Raw genomic sequence first — 16,342 nt, forward strand, 5'->3', positions numbered from 1 at the left:
TACCCCGTTTCACTCAGTTATTTTTCTTAACTATGGCTCCTTACAACAGTAAATTGAACAGCCACAGTGAATGGAGATGAATGGAGTTGGTGTGAACATAAGCAGGGGAAACTGGAAAGTCTGGATGCCCAGTTTTGAGCATTCCATTTGGATACTGTGTAGCCTGCTCTGCAGATGAGGCTCAGAAATGACACTTGAATCAATAATTTCCCTAACTTGGATTTGGGATTTGGGTTCAAAGACTTCTCTGATTTAAAAATAAACAGAAGAAGGGGTGTTTATTTGAGCAATAACTGTACCTCCAGTACAGATCAGCAAAGCACCAGTGGCCAGTGCAGAGTCACGAACATTTCCTTTATTTGCTGTGGCCACTCCAGCACAGAGTCCATCCCCAATTTCAGTGTCACCTGACCCACCACCAGTGTTACCATAATAGAGTCCTGGTACTCATGTCCAAGATTAAATTCTTGAATTACAAGAAGGAGTCTGAGGTTGTACAGTTTCTGTGTTTCCTTTGTCCTCAGGACATACCTGGATACTGCAGCACTCCATATGGCATTGATATTATTAACAGCTGGTAGCATTTATTCATCAGGACTTCAAACCCTGCTGCTGATTCAGCACCTTTATGCCAATCTGTGAGTGGGCCAGCACTGCAGCATTCTCCCTCCAGCGCACCCACATGGGCAGCTTGTCTCCACACAGTGACTTGAGACAGGACTGCAGGAAATCCTCTTAAAAACGTGCCCAGGTTGTGCTGAACCTCTCCATCTCCTGGCCTCAGCTTGCAGGCAGTGTGAGCAAAGCAGCTGGGCAGTAACACAACCTGTGTCCCTCCAGCCACACCCCAGGTGCCCCTCACCTCCTGCCAGGCTCTGAACTGTTACGTGCTGCTTGTCCTTGTCCTGCAGAGAACAGGCCAGTGACACAAAGAAGCCTCCACCCAGTACTGGAGGTGAGAAGCAGATGGATTTGGGCAGACCATTCCCAATTCACTTTTCGATTTTGTTTTACAGTTTTTCAACACTTATTGATCTTATGATATAATACCATCCATCAATAACTTAGCTGGGCAATATGTGGCCTAAAATGTGGTCTGATGCTTGTTTGAGCAAACATTCCAATTTCACATGAACAACATTTTTTATTCAGGCATAGATAAATGATGGTCAATAACCTCCAGGAATGTTGACATTTTTATCTGATACTTTCAAGCCTTCACCTCTGAATATAGTGAGGCACCATGTACAAAAACAGGAACAGTAATATTCAAAGGAAACAGAAGATTTTTAAAAGCAAGATCCAGACATCAAAGTTCTTAAGAAGAGTTTTAAAAACAAGGTTTTTATAAAATAAACTAAGTATAAAATTTATTTGTGTGACTTCAGAACCTACCTATTGCACACACTTCATAGTTAAGCATTTTCTTCTGCATCTGAGATGTAGAACTCCCTCTGACTATTCTTAACATCAGATTCTTAACCTCACCTTTTCCCCCAGCCTCTCAAGCCCCTCTGCAAAAAGGTCAGTCTTTCAACTTATCCTTACAGTCATCAATTTACAATTAGACTGCTTTTTTCTGAAAAGCAATTTGGAGCCAAAGACACTGAGGACAAGACAAGGAATACTGACACCCTTTTTATCCCCTGTATTAGTCCTTGAGGCCTCCTAAGCAACAAGACTTCTGTAACTACATTGTCAACCTGCTCACTTGACAGTTTGTCTCCTCCAAGTAGCTTTTGAACTTAAGGTCTCTTTGAGTGAAATTTGATAGACAAGGTGATGGAACTTCTACAAGTTTGACAAAAAACTGGTGACTGGTAAAGAAAAAAAAGCTGGCAGGCTTAGAAAATAAGCTGCAGAGAGGGGGAACTGGAGCTGGAGCTGCTACTCTGAAAACCATAACCAAAGCAAATTTGTCTAACATTGCATTTGCATTGGAGGCATCCTGTTTACACCCAGCAGACAAAAATAAGACATGTCACATTTACATATTTTTCTGTCCTACTTGGGGGCATTCCTGTTAAGTGCAGAGCCACCCCAAGAACTGCAAATCTTTTTTGGTTTTTGCATCAAGACAAATAAGGCCTGAAGCTCTGGGGAATTTCAGACTGAAGAAAAACAGAAGCCAGCCTAGAATTCACCTCTAAGCAGCCAGAGCCACATGTCTGTGTTAGCTGGGCTCTGGCTTGGGAGCAGGAGTGGCTGCAGAGCAGCACAGTACGAGATGGGAAAGGCTTTGCTGCCTGCACAGGTGACAGAGCTGTGCCATGTGGTGACACCAGCCTGGGTGTGAAGCACTGCTGCAGAAGGCAGAGAACAGTCTGCTCAGAGCAGCTGTACTCCCAAGAAGCCAGGGATATCTGTAAATAATTACAGCTGTACTTTAGGAAAGGAGGAATTGGCTATTGCATATCATCTCCTTTATGTGTCAGCTCTCCTTTTCCTATCCCTCTAGTTTAAAGTTATATTTATTGCACATTTCATACACTGTTTTTCAAGAGGGGAAGATAAGCCTCTTTGATGTGTTCTCCCAGAGCTCTGGAGAGGTTTAGGATGGATGTTTATTACCATATCCTTAAAGTCTGAACGTGGATCACCTCTTACTGTTGCAAGTCAAGCCTTGGTAAAAGTCATAAACGAGGTTTTGATACACTATGCAAGAGAAATGGCATGTTTGGATAAATATTTCTATTCCTTTCAGCAATCTATTTACAGAGATGTCTTCATTAAAGCAACACACAAAACTTAAAAGTAATAAATATAAAAACAAAATAAGATTTTAAAAAGATATCAAACTGAAGGAGAAGTGATAAAAATACATTACTCTGACTTAAGTACAACCAATATTTAATTAACTGCTCTTACTGTGCCTGGAGTTCTTGTCAATGCTTTAATAAAAGGGTTGAATCTTTCTTTTCCAAAGAAATCAAGGACAAAACTCTCTAGAGTGGAAACAGAGTCTTACTTTACTTCTGCAGTCAATTTTGCAGGAATTGCACATTTTCCACTGTTTATTCATACTGTTTCAATTTCATACATAAAATATACATAAGCTATGGTAAAAAAAAATTATGAGTGTCACAATGAACAAGAAGAGAACAGAGGAGGGAAAAAAGGAACAATCTGCAAACAACAGACAGCTGAGAAAATTATGTTATAAATCATCTAATCCAATGCTTTTCTTCAGTATCTCTGCCCATTTGAAAAAATTAACAAGTATTGTAATAAATGAGTTGGGGTGCAATTTGGAACACAGCAATAACAGGAACTTTATTTTTAAATGATGTGATATATTTCAAATGTCTTTGATTATTTACACAACATTTATTTCACTGCTTTTTTACCATTATCTGGAAGAGATTCTGAGTAATTATAATGAAATATTGTAAAATCAAGCCAAAAGAAATTATATATTTCATCAGAACAGTTGTACATCCAGCCCAGTATCCATCTCTCCCAGTAGAAAATTGTGGTTAGATGAAGGTCATGACCTGTCCCAAAAAGACAGTTGTGGTTAGATGAAGCTCATGGCCTGCCCCTCTCTGCAAAGCATTCCCCTTGTACTTTTCCAGCACCCAGAATCATTCTACCAGGGACTTTAAAGGATTCTCTTCTGCTGAGTCTTTCTAGTACCCAGGTCAGGACCTGCTGCCCATGGACTTTTCTAAGCAATTTCTGCCCCCAGTGACAGTATCTGCATCCAGATCCTTCTCTGGCAACAAATTCCACAAGTGGGGGGAATATTTTTGACCATTTTAAACTTACTCATGATGGTTTTTGGTATCCCTGCTTCTAATATTGTAAGATGTTCCATTTAGCTTATCTATTACCAGAGAACTGTTAAGTGTGTCCTGAACTAACTACAAATGAAATATACTGCTTCAGCTCAGTTCATTTTAAAGCATGGTTTCTTAGACAACAGACATGTTAAGAGGTGGAATTTTTAAAAATAAAGATTAATTAAATGAGGTAATTGTTAAGGATAATTATTCACTGTATTTCTGAAGGTTTCTCAAAAAAATAAGTAAAAAACCTCTTCATGGTCAAACATGTAAATCCAAGTCATAGAATCATAGAATGTTTTGATTTGGAAGGGACCTTAAAGATCATCCAGCTTCCAGCCCCCAAGTCAATTCTACAGCCAGCACTTTTTCTGTGAGAAGCCAATCCAATCTTCACATCAACCTAGATTTGGAAAATTCCTCATCTGAGTCTGACCTTGTCATTTTGGACTCACTTTGCATTTTTGTATTTTCTTATTTAGCATTTAAATTTTGTACTCCATCTTCAGCCACTCCCTGACAAGCAATTACTGCCTTTTAAGAATGTCTTAAACCATCCTGAATAAAAGATTTTGAATACAATGAGAGAACATCTCATCCTTTCTGCTTAGGAGAGGATATTGGCATATTCTTGAAAGGTATAAATCTTACTAGGCACTGCATTATTTTATTAAATACAAAAAGAAAAATTACCAGCAATTCTCTAAAGAAGTCTATGAAGGCTACCACAGCCAGAACACACACAAAACTGCTCAGGTTGAGAATGCAAAGGCACCTTTATGTAACTTCTTGCCACATCTAGATTACACAGTATTAGCCAGTCTGTCCCTTTCTGAGCACCAGTCTGAAACGATGTAAAGCTGATAGAAATCTGCTCTAAATTTTCTTTAGCTGGAGGAGTAGCAGGTACCCACATAGCAGCTACAGACCACCAGCCTGCAGTGCACCTTGAGCTTTTCCACATCTGAGTGAATTCCTTATTTCTCCTTCACTAGTTGCCTGGTGGTTAAGGATCTATAAAAACAGGGATATGAATATAGCCATAATTTGACCACAAATATTTCAGCATATTTTCAGTTCAACTGTTTTAATAGTAAACAGAAGACCAAGATTGTATAATATCTGCACACATAAACTGGACCTTCTTACTGCCAGGCTCAGCCTAACACAGTTAGAAGTAAGTTCTTTCCATGATAAAGCACCATTGCACAACATCTGCATAAAGATTCATAAACAGGCCCTTTGATGGGTAGTCCAGAGAGGTTATAAAGCCTATTTTCTTCAAAATCTGATCAATCACTATATAATCATTTACTTGCTGTTTGCAAATGTTAATCCAGGGTCAAGGTAATGGCTGCCTGACATGACACTTAAACTTATATAAAACCATGCCCTTTTAGCATTTATTTATAACTTTGGAGGGCTGCTCTGATTTAAAAGCAGGCTGGCTTTATCAGGGCATGGGCACAAGTGACCGCACACTGCAAACAAAATGCTGCTTTTAGCTTCAGCTTTTTTTCTAACACTACTGCAGTGCTCTAATGCCCAAAATGAAATAAGCATTACACCTGCAGACTGTAGCACCATTGAAACAGATGCAGGAGTGGCCCTGGATTTGGTCAACAGACATCGCAGAGATGGTTACGTATTCGGTTTGTTCCGTGTTGCTGATGCACATGAACTACATTTAGTAAGTATGAACTTAAAGGCTGATTTACACAAGACTGTGACTTTTAAATAATGAGCCAGGTAATTAAGAGCTTATGTTTATTGCTTTTACTAGAACAATGTTGATGTAATCCAATGAATCAGCTGTGATGTACACTACCTCAGTATTCATTTGTGTATGATTTACTGCACGTAAACTTGATTTCAAACAATGCTGAATGGCCTCTCTTCTCTTGGCCAGCAGGATGTTTGCATAAGAGATGCTCTAAACAGCTCTATACAATTCTGGAAATTAATCTGCTCTGTCTGCTCTCTGGTTTCAGATGTTATACTCAAAATTTATATTCAGAAGTTTTCTTTATTTCATGAATGTCTAACATTAATTAGACCAATGTATCCTGCAAGATTGGTATTTTGTTATTATCTTAATTTCAGACATAGCTGAATAAACTGGTGGAAAGGGAAAAAGGCAGAGGAAGTCAAAGAAGTTGCTACTCTGCAAAACAGGGGGGGACTGGATAGAGAATCCCTATCAGTCATTTTCTATTTCCTTCCTATTTCCATTTTTTTTTTCCAAGAGAAGATACATAAGCATTTCTCAATGACTGCTGAAATGCCAAAACAAATCAATAGCAGAAAAAGCAATAGAATAAAAATGTCTTTGACTAGTACATAAAAGAGATCAAGGACAAGCAGATTTACTAATCCACCTGGTAGCTTTCAGCTGCTTGATTATGAAACTGGTATCCAGGCACACATGCACCATCACAGAAATCTCAGTATAGCAACAGAAGAAACAGGCTAGTGTTTGATGGAGCTGCTTATTAGTGCCTGTAAGGACAAGTACAGATTCAGAAAGGGACCCAAAGGCCAGGTTGCCACAGGTCTTCAGCAGCTATACCTGCAAAAAACCTGATGGATTTTTTTGCTTTTCAAAGACAAGAATGCAGTAAGTTATACCATTGGGTTGTACACAGTAGTCAGGCAGTTAAAGAGCTTCAGCTAGGAAGAATCTATACTGCATTAAGAGATTTAAACCCTGAAGTCTCCTGTCCTTGAAGAATTCTGCTGCCATGCAGATATGTGTGTGCCACCCCTCTTCAGCTGTCACAGTGTCTACAAGAATAGAAAAGACACTTTATCTATCTGACTGCTAAAAAATCCTTTCTGTATAAGGTCTCTGTATGTTCTCAGACCCAAAGCTACCAGATGTGACCTCCTGCACAAGAATTTAATTGTACAAGAATTTTTTTTTTCCATTGCCAAGATAATATTAAGAATATGTATATATTTAAAAAAAAAGATCAAAACATTATTTTTGTTTTTCCATGCAATAGTGTGCAACAGGTTTATAATATCAGCCCCCTCAGAAACCTAAGCAGAGGAATTCCAGCCAAATCTCTACTGGGTTTACACAGGAGTTCTAGAAGCATAAGACATTCAGGTATCCACAGCAAAACAGTTCTGGACTTGTGTAGAACTGTAGTGGGCAAAATGCTTTTAAAACAACTAAGAAGATACCATATTTCCCTCAAAGAGCTATTGAGCAGATGAACAGAGGAATTTTCTGTGTATTTGGATGTAGACACTTAACCCCTATTTTAAGATTATACACAATGCTAAGATATACAAATATTGCAAAACCAGTGTTTAACATGACATTGGTGGACTCTTTCTAGTGAAAATATTACACTAGACTGCAGCAATTCTTCAACAAGGTCTCATCTATAAAGAAACACTGAAAAGGGAATCTGAATGGATGGAATTTCATAAAGCCCAAGGACACTTCTTCACAGTGAAGGGCTTTGCATGTTTTTATCTAAATGACAAAATAAAATACATATGTGTTTATTCTGAATGTCCGTACAAGGGCTGAATAAAGTTTAAATAATCCATTCCAAAACGGTTTCTGTGGGCCACAGAAAATTCTTAGCACCAGATGCCATTACACTGCCATCCAAATTCAAATTTTAATTCTCCTAATCGTATTTGCTCAGGAGACAGAACATACTAGAATAGTTTCAGAGTTGAGGGTTCCGATTGGGATTATTAAAGTTTTGTTGCATCACTCCCTGAATAAACTGAGCAGGAAGCAAAGTTCTGAAAGTCTCTGGTCACTAAGGTAATTTGAAATGGATGTACATACGGAATTGGCTGCCTAGACAACTGATGTCCAAATAGAACAGTACATTCTATGGGAAAATCAGAAATAGGGAATGGCAACCTTTTAACACTGGCATTTTCCCTACTTGATGAATGTCACATTAACAACAGACACTTCTCACAGGTTATCAACAACAGGATAAGAGGCAACAAGTGTAAGTTGCAGGAAGGGAAATTCTGACTACATATAAGACTAAATCATGGAGAAAGTGGTGAAGTACTAGAATGGCCCAGAAATGTTGTGGAATGTCTGTCTTGGTGGTACACAGAATGCAGTTTCAGCTTTGCCTTGAGAAAGTGGCTTGGCAAGATGACCTCCAAAGGTCCCTTCCAGCCTAAACATTTCCTATACTTGACAGCTCTGAAAAACCTTAATAAAGAACTGGAGGAGCTTCACTAAAGATAAAATATAGTGACCTCAAAAAAAGTTTATTTCAGATCAAACTGCTTGTCTACAAACTCTGTTTTACTTGCACTTCTCTTCCAGGGAAACTCAACAGTCCTCTACCTAACTTTGGATGTGCTGGAAACGGAATGCTCTGTCTTATCCAGAAGACACTGGGAGTCCTGTGACTACAGTGACACCTATCCAATGGCAAGCAATGGCATCTGCACCTACTCATATCCCAATAATGCACTAACTTGATCTTCCTCTGGACTGCCCAGAAATTTGTGTCTCAGTGAACACTGAGCTTTAATATGGCTCTTTCTAAACCAAATTCTATCTAATTCTAGAATGTTAAGCATATGCTAAAGGCTTGGGAAAGGATTGAATCTTCAAATAAGTATAACTTTATTTAACTTGCTGTCTCAAAGGAACTGTACTCCACATTCCACTGCTTGTGGCAGAACTTATGTTTTAAGGGTAATTTGCTGACAACTAAAGGGCACTAGAAATTATTTTTAAAGCATGTTCCTGGTATATGAGCCAGAAATACCAGTGGTATATTTTGTCAGTTTTCTGTCATAACATTTGTGGTATGACAGTGGGAAAGATTGGTAGTGTCACTACATGAACGATATACAGCAATACTTGCCTTTTCTTTTGCACTCCAGTGATGAGAACTCCCAGTCCAAAACTTTTTTTAAATAGGAGTTGTGATACTATGACAAAGGAGAAAGAAGAAGGGCCAGGAGCAGGGAAGAGAAAGCATTTATTCTTTTTTTTTTTTTTATTGGCGAAAAGGAATTGATGAAAAGGTCCATCCACTTTTGACCAATATTTGTGTAACATGGCATTCTAAGTTTCCCTGTCATCTTGCCTTATCCTACTCTAAAAAAGCATCAGGATGACTAAGAAAGCTGTTTCAGTTTTCCATTGTCTACTCAATCATGCAAACTGAGAATTAAAATAAAAGCTCTTGTACAGAGAGATCCCATTTTATCTGAAGACAAATTTTGAGTGGTACCTGATCAAACATGCCATTAATGACCACATCTGTTATTCTTAGAGGTACTGCACATTAAAAGGAGGTATAATTTCTATGATCGCCTACATCCAATTAAATCCAGGGAAAATAACATCATAATCATGTATTCTTTTTTCCTCTCAGGACTTTGGGCAATGTAAGATTATCACATATACAAACCATCTGCTGAAGAAACCTCAACTATATGGATTTAATTGTACATTAAGTCCAGGTAAAATAACCACTGCTGTAAGCTAATGCATACCTCAAACCAGCCCTTGTACCAAAGTCTGTACACCACCAGTGTATGGAAACCATAACAGATCCATTCATCTGCTTGTAATTCATATTTTAGATAATTCAAATGGAATGTTAAGAATGAGTAATAGAATTAAGGTTACCCTACTCCTCTAAACCAGACTTTATTGATGTCAGCTGATATCACCATTCCAGTCCACCAAAATATCATAATGAACATCAGAACAAATGTAAATTTGGGAAGACTGCACATTTGGGGTGGTAAGAATCTAAGGTGATTTATAAGAATACTCATTTTCATGGGTTTGGGTTTTTTTCACATTACAGAACAAACCCTTATTTGTGGAGCAAGGGACAGGTATTTCACTTCCAAGGAAATGCTGCATTTAAGTTTCACATTATGAGTTCCCATTTAAGGCATGGGCACACTCCCAAGAGTATTAAGATCCACCGTAATATTAGTCAATTATTTGTTTTCACAGTTCCACCTGACTTAGTAGAGTGCAAAGATTGTCCTGTGAAACTTGAAGCCTTAGAAGTCACTGAGGAACACAAAGATATTGCTGCAAAGGCCCTGAGGAAATTCAACAGTGAAGGTAACAACACAAACAATTTTGCTGTGGACAAAGTTGAAAGAGTTTTAAAGATGGTAAGTGGCATTTTCTCCTAGAATTACTTAGAAATGACACAATTTTGCGAGCAACTCCAAGACCATGGGACCAGAACTGAAACCCTTGTGGGATCAGATTTAAGTTGAAGGTCCTACTTTAGCAAAGACTTGTTATCAACTTTAATTTAGGTGTGTGAAAGCAAAAGGACTTCTCATTTGCTAAAGAACTATGACAGTATGATGGCATTCAGAATTCAAGGCCTCCTTTGTGTACATTTTTTAATTTTGACATACGTGACATACATGGGTTTATTTACTACTTAGCAGACTTCAAGATGGACAGTCAGGTATTATCACAGTCACACTTTTGTCAGTTGCAGACAGATAATTTTTTACTCTTAGAATATTTATCCCATGGTACAACAAACAGTAGAACATGCTCAGCATCATTTTGACTCTTGCTGCAGAGCAAAGCAGCACTCTGAGGAAGGGAGGTGAATTTGTGCTGTAACTCTTGAAGAACCTCTGGGTCTGCTAAATATCTCCATATCTAAGTGAAGTCAACATGAAGACTTATCCTTTGGGTGATTTGAAGTATATTTATAACAAAATTTCTTGTTGGTAGATACTGGAGGCATGGTAGATACTTAAACAGCATGGGATCATTCTGCCAACACATGTGTCAGCCCAGGACGCCTCTGTAATGAGGTCCCAAGGCTCCCACCATAATGCATGTTTATCTTGGAAACTGCCTAAATGATAGCATGCCAAACCCACCTCCCTGCAGCTTTTAATATCGCTTAGAAACCTGACAGTGTCCCACACTGGAGCCCTGTGCACATTGTATCCCTACTGCCTTTTAGAAAGGGATTGTTTTCACATTGCCTGGGTTCATGTGTTTCTCCCCAAACACTTGGTTTTCCTGCTTCACCATCTTCAGCTACAGCAACACTTTACATTGTACTGCTGTATTTTAACACTCAGAAACTATGAATTACAATAAAAAACCATACCATAAAGTATGTGCATGCACTTTCAACCAATTTAGTTTAACTAGTGAAACTCATATGTGCACACATGTTAAGGACACCTTCAACACAGACTTGATATAAAAGTACTGCTATAGCTGGAAATTAAAATGAAACACCTCTTTATGGATTTTAATGGAATCACAAAGGCTTTCTCCCATGTTCATATGGAGTAAGGCCTTCTCTATAACTAATGCCCTTGACAACAAAGAAAGCAACATTTTTACAGTAACCGGCAGAATTTCACTTCAAATTAACATCAGCACTTTAACACTATGCACTCCCAACACTGGAAATGGGTGGTTGCCATTCAATAGATCTCTCTGCTTTCACAGAAGCAGCAGTTCAGTTTAGGGAGAAGACTCTGAAGACACTACTTCCTAAAAACACAGGCTGTAAAAGTAACAGATTTTATACGCATATTAAACAAAGAATTAAAGCAAGCATTCCTGGAAGCTGTTAGGGTGTGATATACAAATTATCTAACCTGTTTTCCTTGCTGAATATGTGTATGTGCATGAACATTTGAACAGGACAGGTAAGAAAAGCATGAGGTAGATGGGATTTTGACAATAAGATGATGTATGGTTGCTCTGAAAATTAAAAGACTTTAAATACACCTAGTCACCACTTCTTCTTTGACCTCTTGGTTTCAGACTGCCTCCCGTGAAGGTCACATTTTAGGATTCTCTATAAAAGAGACCAACTGTTCAAAATCTATGCAGGAAACAGATCAGGCACTGGAATGTGATTTTCTGCATGACTGGCACGCTGTAAGTAAAGTCTTAGTATAAGAACTGATATAAAGGGCGGTACCAGGAAGATTCTACCAATATATTTTCAAGTGTTTATTATAAGCATGCACCCAAACTCAAAACTAAAAATCCAGTACGTTCAAGCCCAGATCCTAATTTTACAGCTGCTCCATTATCTTTTATAAGGAAACAGTCTGAACTCTCAAATCTTAATGTAATTGGAATCTGGCATGTTAGAGTCCTAGGGTTTTTCAGGTTGTATCCAGCTTTTGGATTCAAATTGTGGCCAATCCCTAGCAAATCATTCATGCTCTGTCCATAAAAACTTTTACACCAATATATACACCATAGATCCTGAAAAAAATATATGTCTTATGTAATCCAAATGAGCTCAGGGTTGCTTTTTTTGCTGCAGAAGAACGGAGAGTGGAATAATTCAAGGTCATCTTCAGAAAACTATTGAAGTGTTCTCTTCACCCCATTTTTCCATTACTATTATAGTCTACATCAAAGAAACAGCTAGGCAAGATCTCATAATTTCAGAATAATTATTTCCCAGAAACTAAATTGAAATAATGAAATAAAACATGGAAAAAATAAAATATGTAAAACTTTTGGTTTATATGATTTACATCCATCACTTTCTCTGGCTTTTTATACTCCAATCGGAACAGATGTTTGACAAGCAAAGGCAGGAAAAAAAAAGGAAGAAAAATCAGGCACCCAAGAGTACTCATTCTGGAGGCATTAGTGGCTGGCCAATTTCTTAGACATCAAAAGGGAAGTGAGATGCAGAGTAGTAGCCCCCTAGGTGCACATGGTGAAGTGCATCTAGAGCGCATCACAGTCAAGAACCCTCAAAACCAGCACTTATTTTAATCATTATTAATCCCTAGCAAGCATTGGTTGGAAGGCTCAGGATCTTATGTGAAGATACTGAAGTGTCAAAGGAATAGCCTAACTTGCAAAATGTTGAACATTCAGTAGTTTGTATTAATTCCATCACAAGAACCCAGATGCACATTGTGGGTTTTTTTCCTTGTCTTTTGCTTAGCACACTGGATTCTGCAAGGCAAGAGTTATCAGTGATGCAGATGAAGCTGATGGAACAGATATAAGCTGTGAAATCTACCATCCCTGGGTATGTACTCAGTTATGGACACATCTCTGCTGTATCCTCATGCAGGTTGCAGCAATCTTGCTTAGTCCACACTGGCAGATGATTGTAACATTTATGCAAATTTTCTATTGCCTGGATGTGATACAACATGTCAGGACAGACTGACCTGCAAGTCCCAGGTCAGTCAAAGGATGAATCAGAATTGAGCTGTCCCTACCACTCCTTTCAAGTGTGTCTTCTCTCAGTTTAGTCACTTGACTAAGTATCAGTGAGTAGAGATTGGCAAAAAAGTTCAAGGGAATTTTAGAAAGCAAGGAGAGGGGAGATGATCTTTATCATATCTGGTATTCCAGTTCATATCACAACAGCTACTCCAGTGTGGATTTGTTTTGATCTATCACAAATACTTCTCAGCTGTTTATATAATTTCAACATTGTGTAGTGCTTCCAGCAAATTTTCAGTAACTTGGCATTTTATTATCTATTCCTTCTCCTCCATCTTGAAAAAAATATGTATTTTTTCCTTAAAGATCATAAGAGCTACGAATGCAAACCTGCTAACTCTCATCTCTCTCTTTCTCATCAATTTCTTCTGCCCTATCAACACCTGATTAATGCTTCCTCCTTGGTGTTTTTATAAACAGCACCATGGCTGTGGGCGAAGAGGGAGACATTCAGCCTTGGGACATCCACACAGACATCATCATTTTGGTCACAGACATCGCCATAAGCATCACCACAGACATGAATGTCCCCCCTCTTCTCAGTCCAGACCTGAAGACCCTGAGCATAACCCCAAATCCAGCAAGGAAGATGAAGACAGCAACAAAGAACTTTCTTCTCCCCCTCCTCCCCATGATGAACCAGATCATCATCCTACTCTACCTCCTCATGGACCAGACCATGACCACCCTCCTCACCACCATGGACCATCCTGTCCCCCTCCTCATGGACCAGGTCACCACCACCCTCCTCACCACCATGGACCACCTTGTCCCCCTCCTCATGGACCAGGTCACCACCACCCTCCTCACCATCATGGACCACCCTGTCCCCCTCCTCATGGACCAGGTCACCACCACCCTCCTCACCATCATGGACCACCCTGTCCCCCTCCTCCAGGACACCCTCCTCATCACCATTACAGACATCATCACAACAAGACAAGCATATCAGGGAAGTACTTTCCATGCCAGGTAACAGGAGCTTTCTATCGCATCCCAGTTCTAAATCAGCAGGATTCTCTCACACCTCCCACTGCAAACTTTTCTAAACTATCCCAATGCAACCTTCATTTTTCCAGCACTGGCTCAAAACTAAAGGAGATGGCAGAATTTCCAGGTTTTCCAGATCACCCTACACAATCAAAATCATGCCCCGGAAAACCCAAACTTGACCTTCCAAAAATTTTGCCTTTATTTCCTCATAGCTTTGTAACAGAAAATTCTCCTATATGACCTCAGAGAAAGATGTTCCAGGCTCAATAATTTCAGGGGCAACCACAGTCCTACAGTCAATGAAAACAGCAGATGGAGAAGTGGGAAAAGCATTCTGTATCTAGGAAGGAGAATCACTGAAAATATTCATTAAGTATTTCAACCTACATCTTCATCATGGCTATCTCAAGCTCCACTGTAACTGAAAGGTTCAAAATTCTGAGTCCCTCACATAATGGGTAAAAATGTCCTCAGAAAACAATGTTCTTTCACTTCTAACACAAAGGAAAATTCTCTAAGAATGCAAATTACCATCTATAATATTTTTTTTCATAATTCGTAATTATAATGTACTTCTCCAAGGAATCTGACCTAGAGGAAATTTGACTGTTTTCCATAAAAAAGTAATCCATGACACTACATTCATGCTTTATACAGATTTATAGAAAATAAAAATGCAAGCATTTTTTTCTTGACACAGTTGCCTGTTTTGTTTTTTGTTGGTTTTTTTTTTTTTTCACTACACATAATTAGCTATTGGATATTGAACTAGAAATTATATTAAACTCTGAAACTAAACTATTTAAGTATTAAACATCCACAAAGCAAACTCTGGCATAAATTGACTAATGGTGTTTGGGTTAGCACTGTTATCTAGAAGGGGTCTGAGAACAGTTAATGACTTGCTGTCTCACTGCAGGGTGGCCTGCACAGGTGCTTCCATTGCTACAGCTGCTGGTGGTGATACACAGAAATATTGCAGTCAAGGACAGCCCTTCTCAAATAGTTCATAATTGCTCTCAGGGGAAGAGAAAAGCAGATGCATGTAATAACTCTTTCATGTAAATGTTTTCTTTATTGCTGAACCTTCTTCACTGGAAACTGAGTGGGGAGGAGCAGGGAGAAAGAACAGTGGTGCCTCTCTATACTCCAGCCCCCATCAAGGTCAAGTCCCTTCAGACTGTCCGGGGACCAGCAAGCTGGTTCAGAACAGCCATGTCATCAGCAAGAACATGGGATTAATCTCAAAAAAGTTAGTAACTTGATCATCCAAACAGCTTTTTAATGGCATAAAGTGAAACACAGTGCAAAGGCCACACTGAAGAAAAAGAAACAAAATGAGGACCCATTGTGACTGAGTGAAGATTGACTAATTTTTAAAAGTTATCATGTATGAACAAACTTATTTCTGGTTTAGTTTATCCACAGTCTCTAAAGTGCAATTTCTTTAATCAAAACTTGTAGCAAGTGTGGTGAGTTTGCCCTGGCTGGCTGCCAGGTATCCACTAAAGCTGCTCTGTCACTGCTCTCATCAGCCAGACAGGGGAGAGAAAATATAACAGAAAACTCATGGGTCAAGGTAAGGCTTGAGAGTTCACTCACCAAATATCATCACAGGTGAAACTGACTGGACTTGGGGAAATTGGCTTATTACTAATCAAAACAAAGTAAGAGAATGAGAAATAAAGTAAAAACTTTAAAACACCTTTTTCCCAGGCTTCAATTTACTTCTGATTTTCTCTACCTACTCCCTCAGCTGGTTCAGGAGGATGGGAATGGGAGTTGCAGTCAGCTCATCACATGTTGCTCCTACCCCTCCTTTTCCCTCAGGATAAGGACTCCCTGCACTCTTCCTTGCTCCAGCCAGGGATCCCTCCCACTGGAGGCAGTCCTTCATGAACTGCTCCAGTGTAGGTCCTTTCCATGATGTGCAGTCCTTTAGGAACAAACTGCTCCAGCATTGGTGCCCTCACAAGTCCTGCCAGAAAACCTGCTCCAGCCCAGGCTTCCAGAGGGTCACAGCCTCCACTGGGCATCCACCTGCTCTGGTGTGGGGTCCTCCATGAGCTGCAGGTGAATCCCTGCTGCACCAGTGACCTCCAGGGGTTGTAGGGACACAGCTGCCTCACCATGGTCTGCTCCACAGGCTGCAGGAAAATCTCTACTCCTCACCCACAGCAGTTCCTCCCACACCTTCACAGGCCGTGGGATTTGCACAGCTGTTTTTCTCACATATTCTCTCTCTTCTCTCTCCTGTTCTTTCCCAGTTCCTTTTTCTTTTCCTTCACCACTATGTTATCCCAGAGGCACTACCACCAGCACTGATGGA

The 16,342-nt window shown here is 39.4% G+C and overlaps 1 protein-coding gene across 1 annotated transcript; it reads left to right on the plus strand.

Moving 5' to 3' along the window:
- The first annotated feature begins 5,236 nt into the window (after positions 1 to 5,236).
- HRG (histidine rich glycoprotein) lies at positions 5,237 to 14,708 on the plus strand. Its single transcript, XM_058812401.1, has 7 exons — positions 5,237 to 5,475; positions 8,104 to 8,211; positions 9,170 to 9,257; positions 9,766 to 9,932; positions 11,578 to 11,694; positions 12,731 to 12,817; positions 13,441 to 14,708. The coding sequence occupies exons 1-7, from the start codon at positions 5,278 to 5,280 to the stop codon at positions 14,251 to 14,253; spliced, it is 1,578 nt and encodes a 525-aa protein (XP_058668384.1). The 5' UTR covers positions 5,237 to 5,277; the 3' UTR covers positions 14,254 to 14,708.
- Positions 14,709 to 16,342: the final 1,634 nt, after the last annotated feature.

Source organism: Ammospiza caudacuta, chromosome 11 (genome assembly GCF_027887145.1).
Source record: "Ammospiza caudacuta isolate bAmmCau1 chromosome 11, bAmmCau1.pri, whole genome shotgun sequence".
Taxonomy (NCBI): domain Eukaryota; kingdom Metazoa; phylum Chordata; class Aves; order Passeriformes; family Passerellidae; genus Ammospiza; species Ammospiza caudacuta.

Bases quoted from the DNA above. Each gene is read 5' to 3' on its own strand.
- HRG (XM_058812401.1), top strand. From the start codon at position 5,278: ATGCTGCTTTTAGCTTCAGCTTTTTTTCTAACACTACTGCAGTGCTCT. The intron at 8,212-9,169 runs GCAAGCAATGGC...TTTTCCTCTCAG, and splicing joins ACAGTGACACCTATCCAATG to GACTTTGGGCAATGTAAGAT. The intron at 9,933-11,577 runs GTAAGTGGCATT...TCTTGGTTTCAG, and splicing joins TTGAAAGAGTTTTAAAGATG to ACTGCCTCCCGTGAAGGTCA.